The sequence below is a fragment of the Zophobas morio genome, unplaced genomic scaffold (genome assembly GCF_036711695.1).
Source record: "Zophobas morio isolate AGI-343-1 ecotype UQ-CSIRO unplaced genomic scaffold, CSIRO_AGI_Zmor_V1 ptg000068l, whole genome shotgun sequence".
Classification (NCBI taxonomy): domain Eukaryota; kingdom Metazoa; phylum Arthropoda; class Insecta; order Coleoptera; family Tenebrionidae; genus Zophobas; species Zophobas morio.
The window spans coordinates 346443-363222 of record NW_026972173.1 but is presented as its reverse complement, the minus strand read 5'-3'; the positions used below and the strand labels follow the sequence as shown (position 1 = coordinate 363222).

The 16780-nt window shown below is 21.9% G+C and overlaps 1 protein-coding gene across 1 annotated transcript; it reads right to left on the bottom strand.

Moving 5' to 3' along the window:
- Positions 1-4370: 4370 nt before the first annotated feature.
- On the bottom strand, positions 4371-14894 carry LOC135143625 (T-complex protein 1 subunit beta-like). The gene is made up of 18 exons (XM_064075518.1): positions 14871-14894; positions 14619-14753; positions 14494-14558; positions 14333-14388; positions 14160-14252; positions 12411-12494; positions 10782-10922; positions 8675-8749; positions 7802-7902; positions 6265-6330; positions 6083-6148; positions 5665-5737; positions 5503-5565; positions 5268-5446; positions 4942-5079; positions 4739-4838; positions 4544-4673; positions 4371-4491 (listed from the first exon to the last, which is right to left on the bottom strand). The coding sequence occupies exons 1-18, from the start codon at positions 14871-14873 to the stop codon at positions 4449-4451; spliced, it is 1611 nt and encodes a 536-aa protein (XP_063931588.1). The 5' UTR covers positions 14874-14894; the 3' UTR covers positions 4371-4448.
- Positions 14895-16780: the final 1886 nt, after the last annotated feature.

The window sequence follows — 16780 nt, the reverse complement described above, 5'->3', positions numbered from 1 at the left end:
TTGAAACACTAGCTTTTAAAGTAAAAATAATATGGCGTTCTGTTGGAGCTAAATTACTACATTAATAAACCGGCATCAACGATAGAGACTGGGCGGTTTAATATAAAGATTAAAAAAAGGGGAATCATTATAAGAATCATGAATTTAAGCTTAGTATATACATTGTGTAAGCTTCTTATATTAAAGCAGTTAGTTCTTGGAAATGCACACCGTTACTTTTCTTTTTTTTTTTTGTTTTCTTTGGTTTTACGTTGTAAGTTTATGTAACGGCCCTTGAACAGATAAGCTGCTAAAACATCCCTAATACAAGCATATATAGCTCAGTATTATTATTTTTGTACTAAAAAAATTTCAAGGACATTTTCGACAAACTTCAATGGAATCAGGCTCCTAACCCTAATATAATTGCTAGTAAGCTTATAAAAATCTTTTCTACAAAACGGGTGCTTATTTAATGAAGTTAATTATAACTCAGAATTTCTTTCTACTTTCTCGTTCTCTAATTGATTAAATAGATTACAAAGATATAGTCTCATACTTCTTTTCCATTTTACTCACAATATTTAATATCTATTAATGATATATATATAAATGTACTTACTGGAGGTAGTGAAAACCATCCACTTCTAATTAAAATTTTCAAGTGGTGAAATAACGGTAATAATAAAGTTTTTATAGTCGATCGTATAATGAGTTTCCTTAAATTTTACAAATCTTTTAAATTACTTGAGACATAATTATTCCTCGCAAAATGTAAATGTTACTTCTCCGATAAAAGACAGAGGCAAGGTCCACCTGTTGCTAAATTCAAACAATTCTTTAAAAATTTGTTAGGGCTTAGTTTTCACACTTGTAAGATATTGAGCGCAATAACGTGTATTTAAAAACTTTTCAACGCTAAGAATTATATATGTATATGTAATTTGTTGAACTATTTCTGTTCGCTACTCTTCACCAGGGCTAAAACAGGAAAAGAAACAAAAACTTGCGTTTTACATGTGCTCTTCACATATTCTCGATATTTATTGAGACCACTAGTCTTAACTTGCCGGTAGCTGAAATTTGTTAATAGCTTTATTGTGGAATGAAATAATAAAAAATGTACATCTTTAAGCCAATTAACTAATTTATTATTTAATTTATTTATTAAAAATAACTTCTTGGTGCCCGATCGATTAATAAAACTTCGAATACTGAGCTCTCAACCAGGAGTGATCAGACTTATTACAAAGTAGCTTTCAATCAGTCTCATTATTTTCTTGTCATTAATAAAAATAAATTAGCTCTTACGCTAGTCACGTGGGCAGTGATAACGTGACCCGTCCCATGGCTCGAAAGCAAGTTCTCTCACCTGCAAACGATTAGTATGCTAGACTACCCTGCCGCAACTGGCATTGAAGACGACACGTAAAAGGTCCAGTTGCAGGTCCCGGTGAAGAGCTCCACTCGCACAAACCTCGACCCGTTTGTCATCACGAGCAGCAGTTTTTTCTGTCGCACTTGAAATGCTGATCTATTACACTGGGGTCGTAGGCCCAAGCACCTGATGCGTACGCCATTATCGGCTGGATTTAAGACATACAATTTGCCGTTTGTTTCGCAGAGAAAGCTTGCTCTTAGTGCATAATAAAGGGTTAGAGCCTTAGTTGCTATCTTGACCTTCATCACTAGATAGTCCACGTGCAGCTGCCAAGAGAGTTTGTGGTCAATGAAGACCCCCAAGTATTTCGGTTGAGAACAATATGGAATTTTCACGCCATCAAAAGTTAAGGCTTCGCTCACAAGGGGATGCGTTTTTTAGTAATTAAAAGCGCTTTGCCCTTTATCGCATTTAGAGAAACCTTCCAAATACGGCACAGTCAGTAAGGGTGTCAAGATAGCGCTGTCGATGCTTGCATAATAAGGCGGGAGGCTTCGACGATGAGTAAGCTGCCGTATCTTCGGCGTACAGAGCGAATCGCGTCTGTGGACTTAATGGCTAGAGCATGTCGCTTATATATATTGCAAATAAGAGGGGAAAGAACGGGCCCTTGAAGAACCCTTGCTGTCAGAGATTCGAAGCGGCGACTGTGTACCTCCCACGCGCACGCTGAAGACGTGGTCATTTATATATGACAAGCATGTTGTGAAGACCATGAGGAACGGATTGAGCTCAGTTTGTGCAGCAGGCCTTCGTTCCAAACTTGATAAAATGCCTTTTCAACATTAAGGAAGACAGCGCCTGCTATCTCTTAAAGTTAAAAGCACGAGTGGTCCATTCAGTTAAGCGGAGGAGCGGCTGGGTAGTTGAGTGCCCATGCCGAAATCCGAATTGGAATATTTCGTCAACGACCTCACCCACTTTGCCGAGTGCTGACAGGGGACCGATGGGTTGGCACTTGCTAGTTGCTGATTCCAGTTTAAGTCAATCGATATAGTATGAAAAAATTGGCTGAATAAAATTTTCATTAGCTACCGCGTGTGTTAGAAAGGACGTGGTCAAGCAAGCTTAGACACTGTTGATGAACTTTTTTTTAGGCTCGACTTATCATAATTGTCTTCTTCATTTATTTTTGGTTGTTTCAATATCATAACAATTTACTAAAAAGAAATATAAGTGCATATTAAATGCTCTAACAATTACAAAATTTATATATTCAAGCTTTTACTTGCCGCTCACTGGAATTACTCATTTTCTTTAAAGATTTAAAGTTAACAACTTCTCACCCCATTTCACTTGCATAATTCCACTTGTACTTTATAAAAGTTTATATTTAAATCTATTTCAATGTTCCCTTATTTTGAGCGTAGATGTAAGGAAAGTTAAGGAGGTTTGATAACAAATTAAAACTATTAAAGGCTCAAGGGTTACAGAAGTTAAACAAATCTAACGAATTTTTTATTAGAAAAGTATATAAGGAGTAAGTTTTATAAGTTTGTAGCCACACCTTTTCTCTTAATTAAATATTTAAAACTTTTTTTAAAAAAATTGACAAAGAAAAATATTTTTTAAGAGTTAAAAAAATGTTGTACTGGTGAGTAACCTAAAAGATTGCTTATAGAAGAGAAAAATATCAGTTTAGAATACTTTAATAAGAGGGATTACAACTTAAATAAATACAAGCGCAAACATTGTACTTTGTGAAATCGTACCTAGTAATAATAAAAGAAGTAAGAGAAATGCAATTCACCTTCCTCTTTGTTTAGAAGTGTTTAGTATTAAAAGTTTTCCTTGAAAGCGAAAGTTATATATAAAGAAATCCAAGATTGACTCTCTACAAAGTCTTCATGGAAGGCATAGTGATACGTTTTAATTATTTTTTATTAAAATTGCAATAATATTAAATTATAGCAGTCTCCTTTTTCAATCTCCTCAACTTTAAGATCTTTAACCTAAAATTATTATTTTACTAATTATAAAAACCACAATAAAAATAGTATTTTTTGTATAATTTCTTTGCCGATTTATAAACCTTTATTCAGAGAGCATGTTTTTTTAATTTAGATAACCAAGTTATATGTAAGTGTTTCATTTAAGCATTTTTACTTTTGGTTATCGCAAAACGAATTCAATGGTGAACGGTTTCGCTTAACACGCGAGAATACCAAGAATTCGAAAAAGTTAAATAAGTGCAAGGACTCTCAGCTTTTAACTTTTTTTTTAAACTAAAGCTGATACTGCATGCAATATATATATATATAGATATTTAGCTCCTTTATAATTTTTTCATCGTTGTGTGCTTCGTTTTTCTATAATTCTATGCATTTTCAGGGCTAAGTTTAATCAAGTTTAAGTAGAAGTGAAAGTAAATCTTTTTATGGTAATTTTTTTTGGAGTACAGGTTTTTATAATTAGAACGACTTTACTTCAAAAAAGTGTGTTATATAACTCATTCTTCATCTATAAAAGATATTATTATCGTATAATATTGCATACTTGACCTCAAAGAGAGAGAGAACACAACCCTTTTGCAATTAAAGAAAAGCACGTAATGAATGTTCCTCAATAGAACTCCAGTTAAGAAAAACCCTGTAATAAATTTATAGGTTTTTCTTTGTCCAAAAAGTTGGGCAAAGTTAAATAAATACATCTTTAAAGCCTTTTTCTCTTAGTACTTTTGGCTGATTTAATTATCTATCTTTTAAAAATAAAATTTTATTAAATAATTTATATACGGAACCTCAAGCGAAGTTATCACATAAAATAAAAAGCATGTAGCACTAAAAGATCTTTATAAAAGTTTCTTAGTAAGTTATATACAACGCCTAATTCTATAAAATTTCAGAAAACAATCATTTTTATTATTCCTCAGCACGAAGTCTCTACTTCCCTTCGAAATCTCTATAGCTACTAAACTCTAACAGCAAACAGTTTTTTCCATTAAAAAAAATTTTCAATGCGAATAGTAATCTTTATTGGTAGAAAAGTGGCAGATTTAAAAATGTAATCGCCACGATTTGGCGTTTGACTAACGACAAAGATCATCATCTTGCCGTTTTCGAGGAGCCGCCCTGTAACAAGAAAACGTTTAATATCACACTTTTAAAAAAATGCAATAACAACTTTAATATATTATCCACTCTGAGTATCATCTCCGCAGCTTCGGAGGCGGAGAGGAGCATATGCAATTTTGATTTAAATGATTCTAAAATTCCGAGCTTTTGCATATCGCACACTGAGCCGCTTGTCATATCTTCAAGCAAAAGAAAATGACAAAAAAAATAGAAAACTTTCTAAATTTCTTTAGTAAAAATTTACTAAGCCCAAAAGTTTTGTTTCCTTGCACGTGAGCTGCGCGAAGTTGCGAGATTAACTCGGTACCGTCATATCCGCCATTATCAGCAATAATTGCAGGAAGCTGGATATAAAAAATTTTATTTATATATAAAATATACGACGGCCAAAAATTTGAACTGAAAAAAGTTTCATAAATATTATTGACAAAAAAAATTAAGGAAAACCTGCCGCAACGCGCGGGAAAACGCTTCAATAGCAAAAGACTCCTTTCCGCTGGAAGCAGCCGCCAGCTGGTCAACTGACGTGCTCATCACCATCTCACTGCAGCCACCCCCGTAAACGACACGTGGATCAACAGTGACCTAGTCAATCAAAGGCAAGGATATATTTGTCATTGTTTCTTACTACAAACCAACGCTTATACTTTTATAATAATAATAATAATAATAATAATAATAATAATAATAATAATAATAATAATAATAATAATAATAATAATAATAATAATAATAATAATAATAATAATAATAATAATAATAATAATAATGACTTGTGAGAGGACACAAAGAGCGTCGTGAAGAGAACGCTCAGCCTCATCTAAAATCTGTTTGGTAGCTCCACGGATAACAATAGTACAGGCGGCTCCTAATTGGACGCCAGAAAAATGAATAAAACTGTCTTCGCCAATCATTATTTCTTCAATCAGATCGCACGTGCCCAGCTTGACGGCTACATTAATTTTTATTATAATTAATAATATTATTATATTATAACTATATAATAACATTCAGGGTGATCAAAAGTTGAGCAAATTTCACCGCCCGTAACTAACGCCAGTCTTTCAATCCCTGCAATATAATAGAAAAAGACGGTGAAAAGTAGTAATAAAGCGTGCAAGTGATAATAATATGGACGATACAAATAATAAATTCTGTGTTAAAATATACCTTCAAAGTCCGCGTGCTCGATGGCCATACAGCCCGCCTCAGCAAAAAGTTGTTCGGGAAAATTATAGATTAACTGAAGCAAAAAAAAAGTTACTTATTATTTTATTTTTTGTTACGATTAAAATTATATATTCAATAATAATAAATATTATTATTAAATATGTGTATATTTATTTTGAAAGTTTATAACAATTATTATTTAATCCCTACAAAAAGAACTATTTTCTTTTATTATATATTAAACGTAAAGAAAACAGTAAAAAAAAAAAAATAAGCTATAATAAAGTAAAAATAAGAACATTCAATATATATTTAAAAATCTTATAATAATGGTATAAATAACAAATAAAAAATAAAAAAAAATGCGCCAACAACCGTTTACCATGTTTAATAAACTGACCAATCAAAGTAAGAATACCTGACGATTAATAAAACAGTTAATGCCGTGCTTGAGGATTTTGTTTACTTTATTTTTCATGCGGAGCTTTTCAATAATAATAATAATAATAATAATAATAATAATAATAATAATAATAATAATAATAATAATAATAATAATAATAATAATAATAATAATAATAATAATAATAATATAAAAACTTTTTCCGCTGCTTCTATTTCGGCTACTTTTGCAGTAGAATCCACTTGAACTTTACTACCAAAAACCTTAAAAATGATAATAGTAAACTAAACAATAATAGAAAAATTATTAATAATAATAAATAAAAAATAATAATAAACAGTAATTTTTAAAATAATAGAAAAAAAATGAAAGAATAATGATAATAGTAAATTTTAAAATAATAATAATAAAAATATAATATAATAGTAAATTTCATAATCTCATAAATATATATAAATAATAATTATTAAAAGAAGAAATAATATTAATAGTGAATTTTTCAATAGTTATAAAAATAAGAAATAATACAATTCCAATAAAAATTAATAATAATAAATAATGGTAGAAATATAAAACTAATAAGTAAAAGTATTACTAATAACTCACTAATAATAAAAAATTGAAATGGATATATAAATTTTAATAATAATAAAAACTAAAAGTATATAAGAATGTTATTTTTCTATAAATATTATTTTCCATAATAATAATAAGTAAAGAAATATAAAAATCGCTGCATTCTAATAATAATAAATAAAAAAAAGGATATTCTTTTCCTTAGTAATAATAAGTAAACGTATATTACCGATATATTATCATTATTATGATAACCTCTTAATAATTTTATAAATATTAAAGTTATATAAGAAAACTTTTTATAAAAATAATAAGGTTTAAAAAAGTAAGAAAAATAAATATCATACTAATAAAATTATTTATTATTATTATATACATATATAAAACTTTTTATAATAATAATAAAGAAAAATTTCAAGTAAAAAAATTATTACAATACTAACAAAAAAAGGTTTTGTTGTAATTATTAGAAATATTTTTATTTATTATTTCGTGCATTTCTATTTTTAGAAATAAAAATAAAACATTTTACTATAATAATAATTAAAAAAATTTTTAAAAGAAAAAAAATAATTAACAAAACTAATAATAATTATTATTATTATTTTAAAAATATATAATATTATTTCGTGCATATCTAATTTTTTATATATAAATATAATACTTTTTATAATAGTAATAATAATAAATAAACACTACTAAAAATAATAATAATTATTATTACTAAAAATACTTTTATTTTATACATAATAATTCTTTTATACTAATAAATAAAAATTTTATAAAAAAAAAAAGTAATAAAATATTTATATTATAATACATTATAGATTTTTAAAAATGTTTATATTATTACTTTAAGCGAAGCTATTCTATATATATATATATATAAAAATAAAACTTTTTACAAAATAAATAAATATTTTATTAAAGTAACCAAAAATTATTAACAATTAGAATAAAATTAATATTATTACATGTTTATAAATATACTGCCATCATTCCGTGCATTTCTTTACTTTTTTATTAAAAAATTAAAACTTTTTTATATGAAATAACAAATAAAAGTTTTAGAAAAAAATATATACTTTTCATAAAACTAATAACAAATTTTTTTAAGTAAAAATAAAACTATTAGTAATAAGAAGAAGAAGAAAAAACTTTTATTTTATCGGTGTCCATGGCAGTATTAGCAATGAGAATTCGAGCATTTTCAACGCGTTTTGGTTGGTTCACGCCAATTTTTTTCTCCAATATGAAACCTTAAAAAGTTTTCGAAAAAAGTTTTAATATAAAAATATAATTTTTAATTAGTATAATAAATTTTAAATGTAAAGAAATTATATAAATTATTATTATTACCCAAAAGTTTGCGAGAAAGTTTCTAAAAATATATATTTTTTATTCTTAAAATAACTTTTAAATACAAAAAAGTTAAGAAAATATTATTTTTACTTATAAGTTTATGATAAAACTTCGATATAAAATTTTTTTTTTATAGCAATAAATTTCAAACATTAAATTTTAATAAATATTTCTTTTACGTATAAGTTTTCAAAAATTTTAATATATAAAAATATATTTTTTCTATTAAAGATATTTCAAAATATTATTTTTACTTTAAAGTTTTCAAAAAGAAGTTTTTAGAAATAAAAATATTACTTTTCACAATTTATAATAAATATTAAACATAAAAAAGTTTTTTTTACTTAAAAAACCTCTTAATATAAAAATAATATTTAAATATTTTTACTTCAAAGTGTTCAAAAACTTTTATAAGTATATTATTTTTTACTATCAACTTCTAATAAACCTTTCAGAAACAGCAAAAAAGTAAAATAATTTATTTTTATTATAAGTATTATTAAGTTTAATATTATTTTTACTATTTAAAAACTTTAATTTTTTTTATAAATACTTGTTAAACTGAGTTACTTATCACTATATTTATTATAGAACTTATTTATAAAAGTTAACTACTACTAATTATTATTATATTTTAAATATAAACTTTTTTCTTTATATATATTTTGCCTTCATCTAAGAAGGAATCCCTTAAAGTTCCTCCACTTTTCTTTATAATATGAATGGAGTCGATATTAGTAGAACCTGAACAAAAAAGGTTTATGAAAAAAATTAATAAATAAAGTTTTTATAAAAATAGTATATAAAAAATAATAATAAGTTTTTATATATAAATAATATATAATAAAAATAAATTATAAAAGTTAAAGGTTTACTAAAATAAAAATAAAGTAAAATTTTTTATGTAAAAAAAGTTTTTAAAAAAATATTAATAAAATAATAATAAATATAAAATTACAAAGTTTTCAAGTAAAGGATATTTTATAAAAAAATAGTAATAAAGAAATTTTTTAACAGCAATAAGAAAGATAATAGATAAGAAATAATATATAAAAATCTAATAATAATAAAATAATTCAAAGTCTTCATAAAGAAATTTATACAAAATTTAATAATAAAGAAAATTTTTAAAAAATAATAAAATAAAAAAAATAATGAATATATTAAAAAATATTAATAATGAATAATCTTAAATAATAAAATTATATACAAAAAATAATAATAATAATAAAGAAAGTTTTTTAATAGACAAAAAACAATATATTTTGAAACAATATATAATAGATAAGAAATAATATATATACTATTTATTAATAATAAATATTTTTAAACAAAAAAATTCAAAGCCGTCATTTTAGCATATTTTATGAAAACAATAAAATAGAGAAAATTTTTAAAAATAAAAAAAAAAAATAAGAAGTAATATATAGACATAGAAGTTAATAATAACTATTATTAAAAAATATAATAATGATAATAAAGTTATACAAGGTTTTTATGAAAAAAAATTTAATACAAAACATAATAATAATGAAGTTGTTAATAAAAATATTATATTTAAATATTTTAAATAATCTAATAATAATTATAAAAATGCGAAGAATCATAAAAGAAAATTTATTATAAAAATAATAATAAAGAAAACTTTTAAACAATAAAAAAAATAAAACATCAGAAATAATAAATAATAAATAATTTTAAACTATATAATAATAAATAAAAAATATTTTTTATACAAAAATAAATTATAAAGAAAACTTATAAAAAATATTAATAAACAATTTTATAAATAAATAATATTCTTTTATACAGAAAATAATTATAAAGAAAAGTTTTTTAAAAAATATTAGTATTTATAAATTATATAATAATAATAAAAATTCAAAGTCTCCGTAAAAAAAATATTTTTATACAAAAAATAAATAATAATAAAATTTTCTTACAAAAATATAAAAAAAACAAATTATAAAAATAATAATAAATAAAATTTATAATTGATAAAAATTATAAACAAAATTTAAATAAATATAAATATCAAAAATTATAATTAAAATAATAAAAATAATAAATTCATAAATAAAAAAAATTTGAATAAATATTAAAAAATATAAAAGTCTTTTTAAAAAAAAATAAAGTTATAAATAAAATATGCATTTTAAGAAATATAATAATAATTACTAAAATTTATATATAAAAATTTAAATAAAATTTTAAAAATAAATTAAAAAGTTTAATCAAAAATACAATAATGAATGAAAAATAAAAAAAATAAAATTATAAAAATAAAAACCAAAATCTTATACCTAAATTGGAATAATAAATTAGGAAATTAAAAAAAAAATTCTCAAAAAATTATAAGAAAAAATAAAAATAATAGTTTATAATAAAAATAATAATTTAAACAAAATATTATAAAATAACATTAAAAATTAAAATAAATATATAAAAAATAATCATAAATTTTAAAAAACTTCTAAATAAATTTATAAAAAATTAAATCAAATATAATAAAATTATAAATAATAATTCAATTAAAAATAACAAAAATATATATATTAAAAAAATTAGATATAATAAAAAAAAATTAACACAAAAGTAAAGAAAAATTAACAATAAAAAAAATTCAGTTATAAATTTACACAATATTGAAAAATTGAAAACAAAATTAACAAAATTAAAAAGAAAAAATATTAAAAACTTTATAAAAAATTTATATTTAATAATTTAAAAAAAAAAATAAAAATAAGAAAAATTATTAAAAACAAAAAAAGAAAACCTTTTAAACGCAAAACCGCCTCAACGACGAGCGCTGCAAAATAGTCTTTCTCCTGTTGTATTATTTTCGAGCTCAACGTAGTTTTCGCGATGTTGAGCAGGTCCTGCTTAAAAAGTTCGGGAATAGAACTGTGATCCCGGCCTTGAGAAAAGAAGAGTTATATATAATATAGATAAAAATAAAAAGAAGTATATAAATTATGTGAAAAAGTTAATAAAAATACAAATATAAAAAGTTAAAAAAGTTAATGTCAAGTAAAATTTATATAAAACTTAATTACAAGATAATAAAAAGATTTATAAAAAAAAGTAAAACAGTTAAGTTACTAGTAAAATTTAAAAAATATGTATAAAATATATATAAAAAGCAAATAAAATATAATTAAACGTAAAATCATAAAAGTTGTATATAATAAAGACATAATAAATTTATATAAAAAGGAGAAAAGAATAATTGATGTTAATTTCTAAAAAATATATATGAAACTATAAAAAATTATTCGAGATTTCTTTTATATAGGAACAATTATTAATAAAATAATCAACTGTTATAGTAAAAAATGAAAAGTTATACAAAATAAATAAAACTATAATAAATTCAAAATATAATAAATTTAATATCAAAAAGGTTCAAAAAAATATTTCTAAAACACTATCCTACTAGAATCTAAAAAATAAATAAAAATATAATACAAAAAAAAAATTTCAAAAGCAAAAAAAATAATATAGAATATAAAAAAGTAAAAAAAAAAAAGTTATATTTACAAAAATTAATTTATAGTAAAACTTGAGTAAAAAAAATTTTAATATAGTGTTTAAAAGTGATAAGAAAAAAAAAATTAATAATAAGTATTTATAAAAGTAAAAAAATAAACTTAATTAATATAAAACTTAAGTAATAATATATAATAAAAAAAAGTATATTAGTTATGAACAAGCAAAAAAAACATAATCAAAAGTAAAATGTTAAAAAAAATTAAATGGATGAAATAAACTGAATAATAATAAAACAAACTTTAAAAGTTACTAATAAGCAAAAAAAGAAACATAACAACAATAAATTAATAAAAAATTAATAAAAATTTATAAAAGTAATTAAAAATAATTGAAAAAAATATAAAAATATACAAAATTTAAAGAAGAAATTGATTAAATCAAAAAAATTAAACATGAAAATTATTCGTACAAGTTCTTAAAAATAATAAAGAAAAGTAAAAAAAATTAAAAATAATTAAAATTTTAAAAATTTGAAGACTTAATATTGAAATTAAAACCAAAAAAATAAAAACTATACAAAAATTACTTATAGGAATGCTTATAAACAATAAAGAAAATTAAAAAAGTGAATAAAAGTAATACAAAATATATAGACATAAGGAAAAACTAAAAAATTAAAAATATCAACAGAAAAAATATTCATAAAAGTGTTTAAAAAAATTAAAAAAGTAAAAAGTAAATAAATAATAAAATAAAAACAAAAAAACTAAACAAAAATTATTTAGAAAAGTAAAAAAAATTATAGAAAATTCAAGAAAATTATAAATCAACAACTATAAAAAAAATTCATCATAGCGCTTAAAAATTGATAATAAAATAATAAAGGAAATAAAAAATAAACTGAAAATATTACTAAAATCCGTTAGAGTTTTCCTAGCGACGTCCGTAGCGGAGCGGAATCCAGAAATAATAGTTTGAGGATGCATTTTCGCATTAACTTAAAAATGTAAAATAATAATTATAATATTTAAAAAAGAATTCAAAAAAAATTATTTAAAATTTTATTTTGTATAATAATAAATATAGTATTAAACGAATTTATATATTCAAAGTAGAAACAAAAACGCATTTACGTGAATTTTTATATATATAAATTTATTTAATAAAAAATTAATTTACTAAATATATACAAAATAATAATATGATAAATATAAAATAAAATTCAAATGATTTCGTATTTTCTCTTTAATATAAAAATTAAAATTATAACAAAAATCACAAAATTTTAAAATAATAATTTATAATAATTTTTTTAAAAAAATTAAAATGCATTCACGTGAAAATTTTATAATAAAATAAATAATTTAAAAAAATGGAATCACAATTTATATATTATTAATAATATTAATAATATATAAAATAAAAAAAATAATGAATTTACTAACCAAAGTTATAAATAAAAAAAATAAAAATTTATTTACATAAAATTTTTCAAATAATATATAATATATTAAAATTGAAATACATTCAATCAAAAAACTAAAAAAAAATATAAAAAAATGAAATCACAAAATTTTAGAATAATAATTACATTAAAAAAAAATTATAAATTTTTATATATAAGGATATTAAATTGAACAGAAGAGTATCATATTTATAATAAAAATTCATAAAAAATATAGAAATAATAAACAAAATAATAATATATAATAAATAATATTTAATGCATAATAAATAAATATAATTAAAAACCCCTTGAATAATATAAAACAGTAAATATATATTATGAAAGAAAGAAAAATGATAATAGTTATACAATAAAAATATAAATTAAAAAAAAATCATATAAATTCAAGTAATATGATGAAAAGTATAAAACTGTAAAAAAAGAAAATTACAAAATTTTAAAAATAAAAAAAATCTTAATTAAAAATTATATCAAAATAATATATGTATTCCCTTATAATAATTATAATAAAATATAAAATCGAAAAAAAATTAGATTTCTAATAAATTATCTAATTAAAAATATAGATTCTAAAATATTAAGATCACAAAATTTTAAAATATTATAAATATAAGATAAATTAAAAAAAATTAACTTTTAAATTTTTACAACAAAATGTAATTTAAAAATAAAATCACTAAATTTAGAAAAACTTATATAATAGATAAATATAATAAATTAAAGTTATCCCCTTAAAATATTATAGCAATACTAATAAAATTTAGGTTCACTTAAAATTTTAATAATAATATGAAATAAAAGTAAAATTAGAATTACAAATAATTAAAAAAAAGATTTGATAAAAATTGCGTTCACTTAAAGTTTTTATAATAAAATATATATAAAAAAATAATTCGAATGCAGTCACTTAAATTTTACATTTAAAAAATTTAATTAAATAAAATGGAGTCAACATATATATAATTAAAAAAGTGAGATCAATATAAAGTTTTTTAAATAAATATAGTTAAAAAAAATAGATTCACAAAAAATTCGTAATATAATAATTGTTAAAATAAAAAATTAAATGTACATTGATTTAATTATTATGATAAACTAAAATTTACAAAAAAATTTATAATATATTTAAAGAAATTATATAAATATTTAAAAAATTCTTATATTTCTATAATCAATTATAAAAATAAAGATCACCGAGTTTTTCTGCTTCTTTTAATAATTCTGAAGCCAAAACCACTACGCTAGTAGTGCCGTCTCCAACTTCATCATCCTGAACTTTTGAAATGTCTATTTAAAATGATAATATAAATAATATAAAAAAAAAGGAAAAAGTTTAAAAAGATTCAAGATTTATGTAAATTTATTACCAACTAAAATTTTTGCAGCTGGATTATCCAAAGGGATTGATTTAAGAATAGTAGCCCTACAAAAAAATTGGATAGAAAAAATAAAAAACATAAATAATAATATAAAAGTTATAAAAAATATATATTTTTTTAATAACAATTGTTTAAAAATAATATCAAACCCGTCATTGGTAACTTTTACTTCACCTTTAGAACTCAAATCATTTTTTGATTGTAAAATTTTATCCTTAAAAAGATTAAAATAATTTATATAAAAATAAACCTATAAATAGATAAAAATTATTACCATCCCTTTCGGTCCTAAAGTAGTTTTAATCAAGTCTCCGATAGCAATTGCTCCGACAAAAGATGAAAGACGAGCCTCTTCTCCCCGCTCAGAAGTTGCTTGATCGTTGAAGATATTAATCGTTTGCAAGTTGTTCTGAAATTAAAATTGAAAATATAATACCAAATATATATTTATATATAAACTATCAATAATTATAAACTTTCGAAAACAGTTTCTTAATAATAAACTATTATTCTTAAAAAAAATTACCATAACTCTAATAATAAGAAAACGAGCGGCTTGCTATGCTAAAAACTGCAAAGTCTGCAGAAAGACTTTAAAAACACGTGCGATGCACAATCCCTGACTTTCGCGCGGATAAACTTTTTTGACTATCTTTTTAGTTCCTGAACAGCTCTAGAAAATTTGTTGTATTCATTTAAGTTTCTGATTATCAATTACTTCTTCTACTACTTTTTTATAATTCTAGTTGCTTATTATAAAGTTAGAATAAATCACGATTTTTAAAAGTAGAAAAGTAGTAAGACTGTTTGTTAACTTTCTCGTAATATATTTCACTATGCTACTACTTTCTATACTGCAAATTCTTGCTGCACGCTAATAATAAAGTTAGAATTTTTTTTTATTGTCTCTGAGTATACATTACTTTTGCTCCTACTTTTTTTATCCCAAATTTTTTTTGTTTATTATAATAATATATTATAAAGCTACAATAAATCACAAATTCAGAAATAGATTAGTAGTAAGATATTTTGTTAACCTTCATGAAATAATTTCTCTGCTACTATGTTACATACGCTTGCCGCACACTAATTTAATATGATTATGTTTTTTGCTTTTATTAACTTCCTGATTGTGAATTAATTTTTTATTTTAAATCCTGTATATTATAATATTTTTATAAAGTTATGACAACTCACAAATTAATTATTGAGGCATAAATGTAAAAAAATTGAAATAATTTTATTGTTTGTTAATTATATGTTATATATTACTTTTGCTACTACTTTCAAATTGTATATTTTTATGGTGTACATTAGTATTAATAAAATAATTAACCAAAAACAATAAGGGCTAACTTTAATTTATTTATTTTTTTAAATTGAAATATTCTTTTACTTAAGGATAATAAAATTAAATTTATTTCTCGTTTTTTTGAAACAACTTTTTTAAATAAAATGCTTTAAACGCTGGTTTGTTGCTTTTTAAAGATTGAGTTTTTATTGTATAACTAAAGAATATAGATTTAATTTTATGGCTTTTGAAATTTTCTTAGCTTCACTTAAATATGCTTTCTGTTTTATAAATCTAATTAAAGACGTTAGTTAACTAGGGTTTTTTGTGCTTATTTTATAAAAGCGGCCATGTTTATTTCCAAGAGGCAGTCACTTTCTTTTAATCCTTTTAAATTCTCATTGTTTTTATAACGGTGTAAGAAAATTATATTAGGCCAATGATAACTATGACTCCTTAATTTCTTCTTTTTTTAAAAATAGAGTTTATACAAATAAAAAAATATATTGTTTGAAGAAGGAGGGAGGCAAGAGGATAGTTACGAAAAGATTAAAATGCTTATTAGCGTATTTCTGTTGTACAAATTTAAAAAAGGCATTGAAGCACAAATTATGTAACTATACTATCCTTATAATTTTTTTTATTGAAATTAAATTTTTAGTAAAAATCTGTTTTTATTTTTTTTTTTAACAAAGTTAACCTTTCAACGCTTTAGATGTTTAATATAATAAACAATTTTTTTATCTATAAAAATAAAATATTGAGATGGTTAACGATTTCGAAAGCTTCTTTTGCATTTTATTAAAATATTTATCACTATTAAACATTATAATTTACTCTATAAATTCTGGCATTTGTGGTGTTCGCTTTCACATGCGGTATAATTTAAACTTCAGCAATCAATAAAAGATATTACCGAGTTTGGCGCAGGGGCTTGCTTTAAAAATTACGCGCCATAACTCTTCCTACTATTCTTTTTAACGTGATGAAATCTTACTTTGAGGACGCGTCTTTGATACACGGGCTGCCAATGCGCGCTTACCTCTAAGAAGACTAACAACCGGAGTTCCACAAGGATCTCTTTTACCACCCCTACCTCTTTTTGCACTTTATCTACGCGACGTGACACAGCCAGACGGACCCCG